This window comes from Rhea americana, unplaced genomic scaffold (assembly GCF_003343005.1).
Source record: "Rhea americana isolate MKP2758 unplaced genomic scaffold, rheAme1 scaffold_84, whole genome shotgun sequence".
Classification (NCBI taxonomy): Eukaryota; Metazoa; Chordata; class Aves; order Rheiformes; family Rheidae; genus Rhea; species Rhea americana.
The window spans coordinates 2288549-2304179 of NW_028187023.1; the positions used below are offsets into that span (position 1 = coordinate 2288549).

Sequence of the window (15631 nt, forward strand, 5' to 3'; positions counted from 1 at the left end):
CATTCCTGTCATTTTTCTGAACAACTTAAGTGTAAAAAAAATGTGGGCGAGGGTGCAGGGAAGCAGAAACTGAAAGGGGCAGGGAAGAGACACCCTGCTTACCTCTGTTCTGCTCATTTCAGTTACTTGCTCTCAGTTTCCTGGATTTGTATGGTTCACGACATAGTTTTTCTCAAAGCTCAGTGCCAAGGTTTGAGTCCCAGAAACTGTCCTGCCATCCAGATAAAGTTGATGGGACACATCCTCTGAGTACACTTATATTCCGCAGCTTCTTAAATGGTCGTGGCAGTTCTTGTAGAAGGTGCCACACCGACCCCTGCGCCGGCAGTACCCYTTTCCCTCCTCTCGTGGGGAGCTGCAGTGAAAGGTGCCAGGTTGGCAGTCTGGTGACTGCTGGTCTCAGGAAACCCCTGGAGAAGGTGTAGCTTGAGGAGAAGTATGTAATACTGGAGATTGCTCCCAAAGGCTTTGTCCAGACTAGGATTTAAGAGTCTGAACTGAAAAGGTGTTTGGCTCTCTGTGTTAACTGTTTTAAGAGATGAATGTAAAGACAGAGAGTAAATTTGAATATCTAATAGCATCTAATACATACATCAAAGTTATGCCAAAATAGTAACATCAAAAMAGAGCATGATTTCTTTGCAAGAATTCTCTACCTGAAAAAAAAAAATCTTCTTGTTTGTGCAGTTGTAACACCATAAAAGCTTGTCTGCCAGCAGTGTTCCTTTGCTCAGTGTACAAGTATAAGGAGAAACAGATTTTTTTTTTTTTAAGTTTAAATCTAGGATAGGAGGACAGAAGTATCTGAGAGTAGAGTTTGCCAACACAGCTCTACTATCTAATACTTTAAATGTAGACAAAGTCAAAATGATTTGAATTTATGTATATGCTCCCTTCTTAACGTTCCTCTGGGCTTTAATGTGATTGTTTAGCATTCTTGGAGGGTGCGGGTGTCTTATCAATGTTAAAMAACTTTACATTAGTACTGTACTTGATCCTCATCTGGAAGAAACGAGAATTGTTGCTTCCCAACACTTCTGTCCTCCATCCAGCAGCACATCTGGCACCATAGCAAGGGGTGAGAGCTCGGCCCCATGGGCCTGAGAGCACCAGGAGGCATTACCTTGGCAAGTAGATCCCCAGTCTCCTGAGCCAAGTCTCCAAGGTCTTCAGATACTGGTGGGAAATGCACACATCTGGAATTATCTGGAATTGGCACGAGGATCTGTGGACAAAGAGGGGGGAAAGGAAGGGTTTGAAGGAAAGTGGAAAGAACTCTCCTTACAGATTTCACTTTCTTTTCCATCTGCTTGTGTGATGTTGCTGTGAGCTATTAAACAGCTGCTGTGTTCTGCCCCAGAGGGGGCTGTGTTTGAGTAGTGAGTGAGAATGATTCCTACAGCTAACTTTGCTTTGGGAGCCCCCTAGAATGAAAAGGGCCATAGAAATGTGTTTCTCTGACTCATTATTATGCTAAATGCATTTGGGACCACAGCACCTGGGGCGGTATCCAGAGACTGTTCTGGTTGCTTGCATGTGAAGCCCCTGGCACTCCCTGGGTGCCTCTGACTCATCCTCTGTGCAGTAGTTGAGTCCCCCTTTGCTTTTACTTTCCAGGCAGTACCTTCCAGCTCTGCCAGGGCTGCTTCTGCAGTTCAGGGAGAGCAGATTACTCCAGCCAAAGGTGTTTGCAAGATTCTGTGACTTAGAGAGATAAGGGTAGTGGAAGAGGAGGGAGAGAAGGAGGAGTGGGCATATTGCTGCTGCCCAAGGGCTGACCAGGAGAGTGATTTTTTTGCATCCATTCAGACGCTCAGCTATTTCCTGCTTTGTTCCTGCAGTCAGCGAGCTCCACCTGCTTTTACTTAACCATTTCCTGTTTACTGCTTCCAAAAACTTTCTGGTGCAATCACTAATCTGCCAGTAGACCAATCTTTATGATCTCTTTCAGAGAGACTTCACTTAATATTTTTCATTCTCTGTCCTCCTCTCCATATACTTATCATCTGTCTTGCGGTACACTACATGTATCCTTCAGGTGATAGATTGAGAAACCAGGGTGGGGGGGGATATGCGTGTGTGTACGCACATGTGTGTGCATTTGTCACGGTCATAGTCATTCATAACAGAAGTCAGTTGTTAGGTTGGAAAAGTATTTGCTCCCTTGCTTATTCTTTCTCTCTCCATATGTCTTTTTACTTCTGTTGGTGCTTGCTTCTTTTTGCAAACTTGACCTAAGAAACAAGCACTAGAGCTGAAGGCAGACTCCTCTTTCTGTAGAATAGAAGGCTTCAGGTKTTTAGAAGAATGAATCTTCCCATTTCATTGGAATTTTCCCATTTGAAAAGAGTTTGAAAACCCTCCCACAAATGGGAGATTCGTTTCCAGGATGGCTTGTTCCATCTTCCAATTATTTTCTAGTTTTGAAAATGGTGAGGTGATTTCCTCTTGTTTGCCCTTCAGWTTCTGAAGTGTGTAAGGCAAGGTGTGAGCAGCAGGAAAGATGAACAAAGAGCAGTAAATCCCTTTCTTATAGGGTAAATGGCTCCCATGAGTCCCCATCCCACACTTAGTCATGTCTTACAGAAATCACTGGAAAGGTATGAATACTTCAAGTCTGTTCTGCTTATCTGTATTACAGATAACAGTGCAATCAACACTAAAATCAAATTTATTTGCCACAGCTTTTGCTGTTTTCTTACTTTTTTTATTTCTGTGCCGGAACAGTGAAAATATACTCTTCAGTTTTCTCTCTGGTTCTCATGCTCTTGCACAGCACTGCAATGTTTGGGTTGCGGTGAGCACTGCAGGAGAATGTTCCCTTCTTAAAATAAATCATGGAAACATTTCTGTTGGAATCAGGGCTCCTAAAAGTTTATTTTTTTTTAATAAGAAGAATGTTGAGCTAGCTCTGACCTGACACTATATCCCTTTAAAGGGAGCAGGCTTGTGCTGCATGTCTGTATATATACTAATATGCATCACAAACTTGTGTGTGTATATATATATATATATATATCTATGCACACACATAGGCATACAAATACATGTGCGTGTGTGTGTGTATCAGTATATATGACAGTTTTACTGGTWACTGAGTACTGAAATCACCCTGTAAGAATGCTGCATGTTTGTCCTGTCTACAYCAGATGATAGATGCACAGATTCCTTAACTAGACCTACTGCAAGCCAGTGGAGCTTAATCTGCTCATTTACCAGTATAAGGTATAGGTCTCTGAGCATGCCCTGTCATTGTGTCTGAGTTGTTTCATGCTTTTGTAATTATGTTGAGGTGCTCGCACTTGGATGTGTTTCTGAATATTTTTAGGATGAAGCCTGAGCCTTGTTTTAATTATACCATAAATATGTACAGGTAGCCTATGTCTGTGTACTAGCAGATATGGTCTGGACATCACTGATGTCCAGTCAGCCATCTGCTGTAGGCACTGCACAGCCCTACTTAGGTCAGAGTTTTCTAAAGTGTCCTTCAAGCTGTCTGCGAGTGGCATTTCAAGTTTTTTTCTAATCAGGAAAGGAAGTAGTTGTTTTGTGCACAGAAGTGCCTTTCAGATTGGCCCAAGTATGTAAAAGGGTTACTTTGGTTCCCATCCAGCCCAGTTCATTCAATCGTGTGTGACAGGGTACTTGTCATCAGTGGCATTTGCCCAGACTGAGTCACACCCACCCATGCAATGATGTATGAGAGCCTTCCAATCCTTTTCCTCTTCATTTTATAGGATCCAGCCCTGGTAAATTCATGACCTTATTGTACCACACAGTTCTTTCTACAGCAGACTCTTTTCTTCTAACCAGCTTGTCATTCCAAGAGTCAGTCACTTCCAAAAGAGACTCTGTGATTCAGTGCCCATCTTTGTTTTCATGGTGTTTCTTTCACCATTTCAGTTTCCTGTAATGTTGCAAATTTGGATGCACTCATGATTTTTCTGTCTTCCCCCCTCTGCCCTCAAAATGGAGAAAAACTGAAATATATGAGAACGTAGACAGAGTGAGAAGCTCAGGGAAAATGGTAGTGAGAACTATTGGACTGCACAGGACTCTTTCCAGGAAATGGGTAGAAGCTCCATCACATGAGTCATTGAAACCTTAGATGACTGAATTCCTGAAGAATAAACTGTCAGGAATATGATACTGGACAGGACATTGAAGAGGAGGGAGAAACTTCTTAAATAGCTCTGGTTTGGTTTTTTGCTTATGATTCATTCCTGAGGAAATTGCTGCATTTCTGGCCAGGGCCAGCTGTAGTGTGCAGGCAGTGCCAGCCTCCACGTGCACAAGTAGCAGGTGAAGCGCGCAGCGCTGTGTAGCGCAGCAGCTGGAGGTCTTGCTGAGGCCAGCATTCTTGCCTCAATAGGCAGAAGATAATCATGAGCACTCCAAGCTCATCCTGCCCCCAGGGAGTCTCTTTATCTCCCTTTCTTTCTCCCTCCTCACCCTACAGGTAGGAAAGATTTGATATCTGACATTTTGGGGCTTTTTTATTGCTGGTCACTATGAAAATGAAAGTATTGATGGCAGGGAGCCTGTGAAAGAAGAGAGAGCCAAAGAGCATTAAATAAGACAGGGTCACTAGTGCACATATGTCATCTGAATCAACTCACCTCTTTCTTAGTACACCAGCAGGTATGAGACCAAGAGGAAATGAAGGTAGTAAAACTCTTTAATTTCAAGCTCCTTTTAAAAATTTTTCTTCCCTCTACCTGCTCCAAGCAGTAAGCCAAACTGTATCAATAAAATTGGCCCAAAGCTCTGAATTTGGATCTCAGAGAAGGTCTTAAGATTGTAAGTGCCAGTAACAACAGAAGCAGTCAGACTCCCTCCACAGCTACCTCCAGAGGAGCTGAACCAACGTTAGCAACAGCAGGAAATGTTTGCAGTAGTATCGAGAGTGGAGAAACCCTAACGTTCCAGCAAGCAACTGCCAGTTCCCATTTTGGTGAGTTTGACCTAGAGCATTTAACATTTCAGCATCAGTTCTGTGTCTCATAATGCCATTTACGTAATGATCTCTCATTTGGTTCCCATTAAAACCATGGTATTTCTTTTGCAAACCACTGCTTGTAAAAATCAAGCCACCCAGTTTTTCATTAGATCGTAATATATGAAATAAATAGTCTGAAGGATGCATGTATGAATCATGAGGCAGAGAATAGGGGGCTTTATTTTCCCACTTGGACATACAAAGTTAGGATATGAGAAGTAAGCATGGAAAAAAACTATTAAGGTTACTGAGTCCATCTCCTGCAAAAACACCATGTTGTTAGCTCCTCAATAGATGTTCCTCAGCTATTATATTGGTAAAAGGAGAGTCTACAGCTCCCTGTAGTCAGAGCAACAAGAATTCTCTTAAAATTGTAGAACGATAGCATAGCTCTCCCAGATCATTGCAGAGCTGCTACCTTTTTGAGGCAGCGCAGGGATGGTTCCTTGTATTATATGGACTAACGCTTTGAAGAATTCAGTTTCAAATGTTTCAAACAATGGGGGTTTCACCGCTTCCTGTGGGAGTCTGTTCTGCAGCCTAACTCATTTCACCATCTGGAGTGTTTTCCTGAGTGTCTGCCTGCTTTTAACTTATTTTTAATTATGCTCTCCCTATTTCTTCTTAAAAGTGACTTGAGAAGAATTTCTTTGTGTAACATTCATGCTATGTGGTGCTTTTTTATTTTCTGTAAGGATCAAGAAACCCTGAAAGATTCATAGCTGCTTCTCTTTGCTTTTTCTTCCTCGGAAATAATCATAATTAATTATGTATTACTGTTTTTTCTATCTGTTCATCTCAAAGTGATTTACAAAGAAGGTCAATATCATCGTACTCTTTTTACAGATGGGAAAAGTGAAGCACAGGACAGGAAACAACTTGCCTAGGATCATTCAACAAGCCAGTGGCAAGACCTGGAATTTTAACTAGGTTTCCTCAATAGTGCCCTTTTTTTTTGTCCAGTCCAATTCTCTGTGGCTTTGTTGGAGCACCTCGGACAAGCTTTAAGTGAACTTTATTCAGAATTGTCATATTGTAACTGAGAGGTCAGCCTGTTGAATATTTAACAAGGTTACCATCTTTCCAATATGCTGGTTAAGCACCCTAATTAAATAGTGATAAATAAAACCAACAAAGTATTTTAACAGACTGATTCAGTCCSTAGGGCTCCAGGTTGAATTTCCTTTAGCTAGTCTATGTTTTCCTGGTAGCAGATTGTCCAAAGTGAACAGTATATATCAAGCATGCTCTTATCAGTACACTGCAGAGAGATTTCCTTCCTCATCAGTGCCACCATGCTTACTTCACCTGCTGTATTTCCCTTAGTTGTGGTTTTGGTAAGCCTGTTTCTCAGAATCTGGATAGTTACTGAATTATAAATCTTCCTATCTGGGACACAAAAATTGCAATTTGTTCAGCACAATATACTATGTAGAGATAGATACTCAGCCTGGCATTGAACAAGCTCACCTGGGTGTCAGAAGCAGCCTGGTCTTCACAGCACAGAGCTCTTCATGAGCTGCCAACAACCAGAGCAGTTCTCCTACCTGAGGAGGACATGCCCTAAAGCTGTGAAATGCCTGTCCAGCCTACCATTTCAATGAGTATCTTTAATGGGACTTAATCTGATTTAGCACATGAATAAGAAGAGTTTTCTTCCTCACCTGGGCTTGGGAATGTCAGGGAAATGCTGATAAGGCAGCATGACTGGCAGTCTGGTGTGGGGGTCTTGGAGCTGGAGCGCTGGGATCAGCACTGATCCTTGGTGAGATGCAGCAATCTGCATGGAGTGAAAAACATAAAATTAAGGATTTGGGCAGGCCACATTTATATCTGAAGGCCAGCTCATAGATCTTCCTGGCTGCCTGCCTCTTTGAAGTATGCGATTTGGTGAGTTAAGTCATTATCTTTTTCAGTTATTTCCCCCACTTCTTCAGGCCTCCTTTATTCCAGGTATCACTGAGCTGGAGTTGGAGGATTTACCGAAAACTGCGATATTGCTGTAGGTCACTGAGCACATTGTCTTTGCTTTCAGAGTTTGAGAAATTACCAGTGGTGTCATGCTTACCTCCTGGCCATGTGAATAGAGGAAGCTAGGAGGCAACAGCAGATTACATAAAGCAGGGAAATCCCCCTCAAACTTCTCCCAGACTATCTTAAACTGAAGTTGTTTGGCATACATGCACAACAAATAACTCTGCAATTGCTTCTAGCCCCATTTAAGGGCTACATGTGCTTGCCTATAATCATTTAGGCCAGTCCCACCAGTTGAATCACTCAGAGAAAATAAAAAGGATTGCATCAGAGCTTGTAAAGAAATGCAGGCAGTTTCATGTAGCATCAGCCTATTTCATGTACGGATACAGTCAGGTAATACTATTCCACATAAAATCAACAAGGGGTTGTTTAATACTTATTAATAACTAGCAACTATTCTAGAAAACCAGTGCTAAAAAAMTGTATCAAGATTTTTTATAATTTGTGATTATGAACAGATCATATCRTACTTCAGCTAAACTTGCAACTAGGCTTCCTGTACAAACCCTGTTTGGGAAAAAATGGACCTTAGTGAAGTCCAGAAAAAAGCTATAGTATCCTACAGATGAAACCTATGATCAGCTGCTTTCTGATCTGAAATCCACTGGGCCCAGAATTCCTGAGCAATGATGTTCAAAAAGCAGTGTTGTTAAACATGCTTCCAAGATTCCTGTGATTTTTTTAAACATCATGGTTTAACAGGAAGAAACAAATGAACAAGAGATAGCATATTAAAAACGCATTTTTCCTGGATTATGTTGGGCCCAGTATGTAGTTGTATGTAGTTGTAGTTGGCTAATTTTAAATCATCCTTAATCCACTAACAGAGAATGATCATACTTGAAAGACTAGTACATCATCGTTGCTGAATGCCTAAATATTCTTCAARACACATGGTATTTTCTGTTCCCTTTCTTTTTACAAATAGATGATCATTCTAAAAGCAGTTGCTGAGAGGGTTTAGCAAGTAAAAAAAATGTTATTTTCCCCATTGTTTTCTTATATTGGGGGGTTTCTGACCTGCTTTTTTTATTTTTTAATAGGAGAAGAATATAAAGCTCCCAAAGGCTAGCTAAGAGCTTTTGCTTTGAAAACAGTTTGCTCACCTTCTCCCTTTTTAGCCTTTTGCTGAAAAAAAAAAAAAAATCAGATACATTTACAGCCCGCCCTCTTCCAAAGCTAGACAATATATAGACAACTGCACTCATTCCTTAGGCTCTCACTGTAAATTCACAGATGGGATTTTCTGGACATTTTCTGGGCAAGCCAGCTCTGTATTAAAATTATAGTGAAGGTGTTTAAGAGTATAATTTTTAACAATGTTGTAGAAGTTCTGTAGTAAATACCAAGGTTATTTAAAATAGTCTTAAAGTTGCTTTGGTCAGCATAGCATATTTCACTTCAGGAATTTGTCAAAGGTATATTGGGAAAAGTAGTTTTTGTTCTATTTCCACTAAATCTATTGTCTTTGTCATTATAGTTAGACCCGGACTATACTAGCAATTCTTTTCTAGTGTAGTTGKTCCTTACAGAGCTAACAAACAGAGCTAGAGAGGAGGACACTGAGACACAACTTACCTTGACAACCTGGGTAAGCCATRAAGAAAACAACCTTCTTTGCCTGATACACATCCACGTGACTCTGCTACAATATCCACTCTGTTAATATTAATAATGTCATGGCCTGTTGCAGTGGGATACTTTGCTTTTCACCCTTCTCCTTTCAGCTTTATTGACTTGCTTCGAAGCTTTGATACAGAACAGTAGGAATTGGCGCCGCGATGAAGCAGCTGATCYACAGGGTCCTTGAGAGCGCTGTGCTCTTTCTTGTTACAATGGAGCTTGTCTCAGTAGACCAGCTGTAGAAATCATAAGAGGAGAAGTACATATTTGAATAGCACTGTGGCACCATGCATGGAGTTAATAGTGGCAAACAGGAGGACATGATCAGACTATTACCTTGCATATTTTGGTCCTGATAACTGGTGTGTGTTGCTTCAGTTTGTGTTGTTTCCATCAGCTTGCAGGTAGAACAGGAAGACATAAAAGGACACTTTCATTCTTTTTTTTAATATCTCCTCTCACAAGCAACAGTCCATTTGCTATATAATGTGTCTAATTACAGTAATATAATTGCCTATATTTACACAATAAACTTCATCTTGGAGGACTTTTCAGCCTGGCACTGACATGGGACTAAGATTAGAATGTGGAACAGCTCTTAGTGGCTGGGAGACAGACTCTGCTCCCAGCCTTGGCATTAGGAAAGGATATAGGATGGTGCAGTAATATTTKCTCTGAATCCAAGGCAATTTGCTAAAAGTTGGAAAGTATATTGGTATAARCTGTGCTCTGTTTAACTCCAGGAAGTGTGTTTCGACTGTAGAAAAGCTGTCGTAGAAAATGACATTCCTCTTGCAAGTCCCATTCTCTATCCATGGGCACTGACTATCAAAAGAACAGCTTAATTAGGAACCAAGGGTGATGCAAAGGTCCTCAGCAAGGATACACTGGCTTTTGGAGAGCTCTGCCAAAGGACGATAGAAGAGCCTGAATTACTGTAAGATTTGGGTGCAGAGCAGGAGAGTAGCATCTGAAACTTTGAAAGCCAGGTGAATATGAATGAGAATTTGGACACTTGTAACAAGGACAGTCAGGCAGGCAGTAGAAGGAGGATTGTTACATACAATTAGATCCATTTTCAGCTAGTCTGTGAAGTTAGCTTGTGGATTCATTTGCTTTATAGATTAACCTGGTTTCCAGCTGACAGTTCACTAGAAGAAATGGTGACTTTGTGATCTCATTCGTACGCATTGCCATTGAGATGTCTATCTTTATTGTGTGTTTCAGATGGAAAGGACCAAACAAATTTAAGCTGGGAGGGAACCAATCCTGCCCTGCAGAGCATAAAAGTGAGGAACACTGCCTTAAAAGATCTTTTACCTGATGCTGCTTTACCCAGAACTACTGATGAGACTCCTAGCAATGCATCCAATCTATAGAAAGACGAATGCAACCTACACTAAGAAATGAATGAATGACAACATTGTTTGTTCAAAAATCCAGTGAAGCAGTTAGTGGGCATTCTTCTTCTTTTGTCTCATTACAGGCTACTTCGAAAGTAAGTTATGTTCTCTGTACATGAGAGGCTATACGCAACTCAGGATTTATGAAAACTCTGAATTGTGTTCAGGCTAATTTAAGAGACATACTAATAAAAGCTTCTGAACTGATACACAAGTTCATAAAGGAGAAGTATTGGCAACTTGTGTGTTCCTAATTCATGTCCTGTCACCTCCCCTGTATGGAGGAACTGACTATCACAGAATAGTAGGGGTTGGAAGGGACCTCTGGAAATCATCCAGTGCAACCATCCTGCTCTAGGAGGATCAAGTAGAGCATGTTGCCCAGGACCATATCCAGATAGCTCTTGAATATCTCCAAGGATGGAGAATCCACAACCTCTCCAGRCAACCTACTGCTGTGTTTGATCACCTGAAATGTTTTCCTATGTTCAGAGGGAACTTCCTGTGTTTCAGTTTGYGCCCACTGCCCYCTGTCCTGGTATCACTGAAAAGAGTCAGGCCCCATCTTCTTTACAGCCTGCCATCAGGTATTTAGGCACATTGGTAAGACCTCCCTGAGCCTTCTCTTCTCCAGGCTGAGCAGTCCCAGCTCTCTCAGCCTCTCCTCATATGAGAGATGCTCCTGTCTCTTCATCATCTTTGTGGCCCTTCCTGGGCTCGCTCCAGTAAGGCCGTGTCTTTCTTGTAATATACTGTCAAACGAACAGAGCTCTAACTGTCCATGGTCCATAACATAGCGAAACATTCATGTCTGCTTTTTAAGAGCAATAATAAATCCCTTCATTAGCTTAATGAAGAAGCAACAGTTCAAGTAGGCTCTTACTCCTGTAACTCTCTCTAAAATAACCAGAGCCCTCTGTGTAACAGAGTTGCTAAAAGCAGGGCTCTGACAAAGCAAAATTAAAGGGAACAGGTAGTAATCCACACGGTGGGAAGACTGGTGTGTATTACAGCTGCTTAGCTCCCTCCTTCTTCAAAGCACTTAAGTATTCACAACATGACTCGAAACCACAGAACTATTTACTCACCTTACAGACTTGGAGAACGTGTGACTTGCTGAAGGCCACTGAAGGCCACACTGGCTATGCCGTGAGCAGAGTGGTTGTGCGCGACGCTCTGTCCTCATGTACRTAGATGACCACCGTCTCCTCTGTTAGTACTGACTGCTGAGGACGGTTGCCATCAGCTCGAGAGACTGATCCTGTGCTCCACAATCACAGTGACAGCCCCGCCAGCAACTCCTTAAAAAAAAGAGTCCTGTACAGAAATACGAGGTGTCACAAATAATGCTTGAGTATCTAGTGAACCTATCAAGGAGAGCAGGTCCACTGGGGCCGTGTGTGGTAGCGAGGAGAACAGGTTGCCATCTGCTGTCTGTTAGGCAGTCCTGGTGCAAGGAAGAGTGTGTTCCCAGGGGCACATGGCTGCTCTTGAAAAATTACTGCCTACCCTTACAGTGATGGTGTGAGAGACTGAGGATTTGAGGGGATGTGCGAATGGATCCCCCTTCGCCCCCAGCCATCAAACCAGAGGGCCTGGAGAAGCCTGCTCAGCGGCTATCTGCCTACATGTCTRCACACATGGTTTTTGAGTTCTCTCTTGTGAAAAAGAGTTCACATGAGAGGAACAAGAAAGTTACCCTCACAAGCAAAATACTCTGATTCAGTAAGCTACCTTGAAATGCTAATAAATTTCACCTTGGGGAAGAGGAATTCTCCAGTTCCACAGTTACCAAATTTGTGCTCTGAAGCACAAATCTTTTCTAAATTTAAATTTAATTTTGTGTTAACTAAGCGATAGCTTTTCTTCCTGACAGCGTTGCACTACTCRGGCAAACTCTGCTGAACTTACTTGTAGCCATTTTATCTGGCTATCTTGTAAATATTTGGTAGAGCACTCAGACACAGAAGTGTATTTTGCTCTTAGAGTCACATGCCTGGTTCCAGGACCTTTCAGAAGTACAAAAGGCTGAAGGCAGGGAAAATTCCACTGAGACACATTCAAGTCTCCAGGGAGCAACTGCCCTCTGTTTAGACTAAAATTTCTCATTGCTGCTTCTCTCTTAAAAAAAGAAAAAAATGGAAGGAGGGAGGAGAAGATGGAGGAAAGAGTGCTTTTTTATTATTATAAACACTGAAATGCAAGCAGTGTTTAGCTTGTTTCTGTTGTATTACAGGAACATTTGCAGTCAGAGAGGGCGATAAGCTTTTTAATGCTCTCTCCACAACCTGGGAAATTTCCATCCAAGTTCTAAAATGTTTCACAAACATTAATGAATTAAAGCTTAATCCCCTTCTTCTCAGCTCTGTGAAGTAAGTACTAAATACAGTTTAAAGACAGGGATAATGAGTTGAATAAAGTTGTAAAAGTGCTTTGCTTGAAATCACACAGGCAATGTGGCAAGAAGACTTGGGCCTCTGGTTCCCRGTTTTCTATCTTAGCCACAGACTACACAAATTCCCTACTTTTTCAAGCCTCAGCTGTACTTCCAGCTCTGGGATACAGTGAAACATGTTGACATCACACCTTGATGTCACCCTGGGTTTTTTTCACTTGAAACACAGAGACTGCTCAGTGCTGCTGTGCCTTGGGATTAAGCTGTTGAAAAGATTGGAGAGGGATATGAACAAAGTAGAATCACTGCTCTGTCTGCCCTGGGCAGACACTTTCTGCTCTCCACTGCTGCTAATGCAGGTTATGTGTACCACTAGGAGCAGTCATCTCCTGTTTTCTTCAATACTTCCGTATCGTATTCAGGCAGAACTGTGGCAAAAATTCCATAATCAAAGAGAGATCTTTGCTGACAAGAAACTTGTCTGGATGATCCACTAAGTCCTTCTGGTGTTAAATACCCGTGATTTCATTTTCCTTCAGTATCTGACATCATACATTCCTTGCTACTTCTTATTTTCAGAATCCTGTAAGTACTGCTACAGCCATCCTGTTTCCCCTCTTCAGACTATAGGGAAAATCCATCAGCCAGTTCCTCCCTAGTGGTATGAGTCAGATTTTTTTTTTTTTTTTTTTCTGGCCAGGGGGATTAGTGATCAGTTGAAGAGATTTGTTCTTAACAGGGTTGAGCAAAAAACAGTGTAGACAGGAGTCATTAAGTGAAAGAAACAACTCTACAACCTGAAAGGCTTTGAATGGTTTCTTTTCTTTGAGTTTCCCTTTTCTACATGGATCTACAACCAGATGTGCAGAATAGAAAGTGGAAATGTATTGATGGTGACTGGCTTAAGCAAGACTGAAAGCTTCTGACGTTGTACAAAGAGGACACCAGTCAGCTCCAGGAACCACATCAGTGTGTACCAGCTATTCCAGTCCTTGTAGATGACAGACAACAGGAGAAAAAACAGACCACAACACAGCAGCCTGCTCCTATCTTTTCTSTGACCCTGCGCTGTACCTCTGCACTGGTGCCTTTGACCCGTTCACGGCGTTGCCTTTTCATGATGCCCGTCCAGGCCCCAACAGTGGTCCCAGTGTGTGTTTCTGTAGAACGCTTCACTCTAAAGGAGCCAACTGCATTGCAAATTCTTTGCACAGTGATCATTTCATTCCTCACTGAAAGGCAGCCAGGTCTGAGGTAGAACATGGCAACCACTTAACTGTGCCTGGCAACTCTACACAGCTGCTGAAAACAAGCAGGGAAGAATGCTGTATACAAATGCAGGGGAATTTTCACATAGGCAGGATGTAATTAGCAGAACTGGAATTTGGCCAGGATGCCAGGGCTAAAACACTGGCTCTTGCAGGTAGCACACTGGGATCTTTCATAATTCAAATGGTCAGCATCCCCCATTTCCATCTTACCTGGAAGATCTCAGAAGACTGTTCCCTATTTAATGCTCCTGGGCAGCTCTTGAACATTTGACACAAAGGAAAAAGTGTCTGATGGCGCTGCACCTGCAGTGGTTCCCAGCCAGCAACTGCCCACCACTACAGCAGCTGAAAGGATCACATCCTGACAGGGCTACGGTCGCAGTAAAATGCTCGCACCGCACAGCTGCCTGCATGCCTTGATGTTCACTTGCCTTTCACTACCTAATTTTCAGCCCACCGAATATAAAGAAAGAAAGAATGAAAAATAGGGCAGCCTCGCATGTGTGAAATGCGAGAAAGGTAATATAACCATTAGGTGCTGCTTCAACCTTGTTCTCTGCAACTTGAAATTGTACCAAATCAGTATAGGATAACAGAATTAGAGCCATCATTTCTGCCTGGTGCRTACAAGTGAACTTCTCTAACTCGTCTTGCTGGTAGTATAACCATTACTAGCTGGTGCCTCCCCCTTACTTCTAGCAGAGAAAGTATGTTCGAAGCAGCAAAAACATTTTTTTTTTCTCTTTATGAACTCACTTTCCCTATAAGCAATCTTTGTGTTTGCTACGAGGATGATAAATGTCCACCAAAGGTCAAGTCATTCATAAACCTCACGTGTAGAAAGTCTACGCTGCATTTCTACTAATACACGATTCACAATATGAAACAAAAAATCCATAAACGTTTAACCCCTCGGACTGTCGGCCTTGCAGGCTGTGGATAGCCCGAAGAGCTGACTTCCTCCTCTGGAGGATCTTTTGGTTGTGGTCTGCGCAATCAAGGCAGGAGATGTTCTGACCATCCAAGAACGCGTAGTCGGTGCGGCAGCCCCTTGTCGGACGGCGCCCGTGCTGCGCTTGTGAGGGCTGCCTGTGTGGGGGTCCGCTTTGGGTCGGGGTGTGCCCACGCATGGGCCGTGCAAACATTGCCGCTGGTGAGTGAGCCCCCCCTTTCCGTCGGCTGTTCCTCAGCAGACCCCGGCCACACTGGGGAGAGCACCCAAGTCAGTGGGGTAACGCGGACGTACAGACGGAGCTGGCGAGAGCGGAGGACGGGCAGCAGGAAATCCAGCCCCGATGATAAACAAACCGGCTTAGAGCCCGAAAGAGGAAATGACCGGCGCCCGCCCGAGCCGCGGGGAGAGCGGAGAGGAACCCGGCGTAGCTGCGGAGCGGGACGCGCCGCSGTGCCGTGAGCGTGTCCGTGCGGCGCCCGCGCCCGAGGCGGGCGGGAGGCCTGGCCCCCGAGCGGGGCCCTGTCGCGAGGAGCTGTCAGCAGCCGCCGCGACTGAGGAAGCGGCCCGCGCGCCGCCCGAGCAGCCGCCGGCCCGAGAGGAAAGCGGGTTTTGTTTCCAGCCGCAGCCCCGAAGGATGATACAAGATGGCTCTGCCGCGCCGGCTTAGCCGACAGCTCCAGGCGCGGTGTGCTGAAACTGCACTTTTTTTTTTTCCTCTCTCTTGCTGTTAGGAGCGTCTTTGCCCTGGACCGCGCATTTTCCCCGCGCAGCGCCTGAGTGACGTGGGGTGGGGGCTGCTGGGGAGCAGCYGGCCCCGGGGCCGAGCTGGACGGCGCGGACCCCCCCCTTAGCCTGGGGCGTTAGTGTCAGGCTTTCACACTGCGTGCTCTGGGAAAACCAACAACGGCCAGAAGTGCAGGGTCAGCAGAGGGGAAGCAGTCGGTCACA

The 15631-nt window shown here is 43.6% G+C and overlaps 1 protein-coding gene across 2 annotated transcripts in view; it reads left to right on the forward strand.

Annotated features, from left to right (window-relative positions):
• RAD51B (RAD51 paralog B) overlaps positions 1 to 10301 on the forward strand; it is a 396827-nt gene extending 386526 nt beyond the window's left edge. For both annotated transcript variants that reach the window (XM_085323359.1, XM_085323360.1), the window contains one exon: positions 9887 to 10301. In XM_085323359.1, the coding sequence (XP_085179485.1) occupies positions 9887 to 10038 (152 nt within the window). In that variant the 3' untranslated portion in view covers positions 10039 to 10301. The remainder of the gene's footprint in view (positions 1 to 9886) is intronic.
• The last annotated feature ends 5330 nt before the right edge of the window (positions 10302 to 15631 follow it).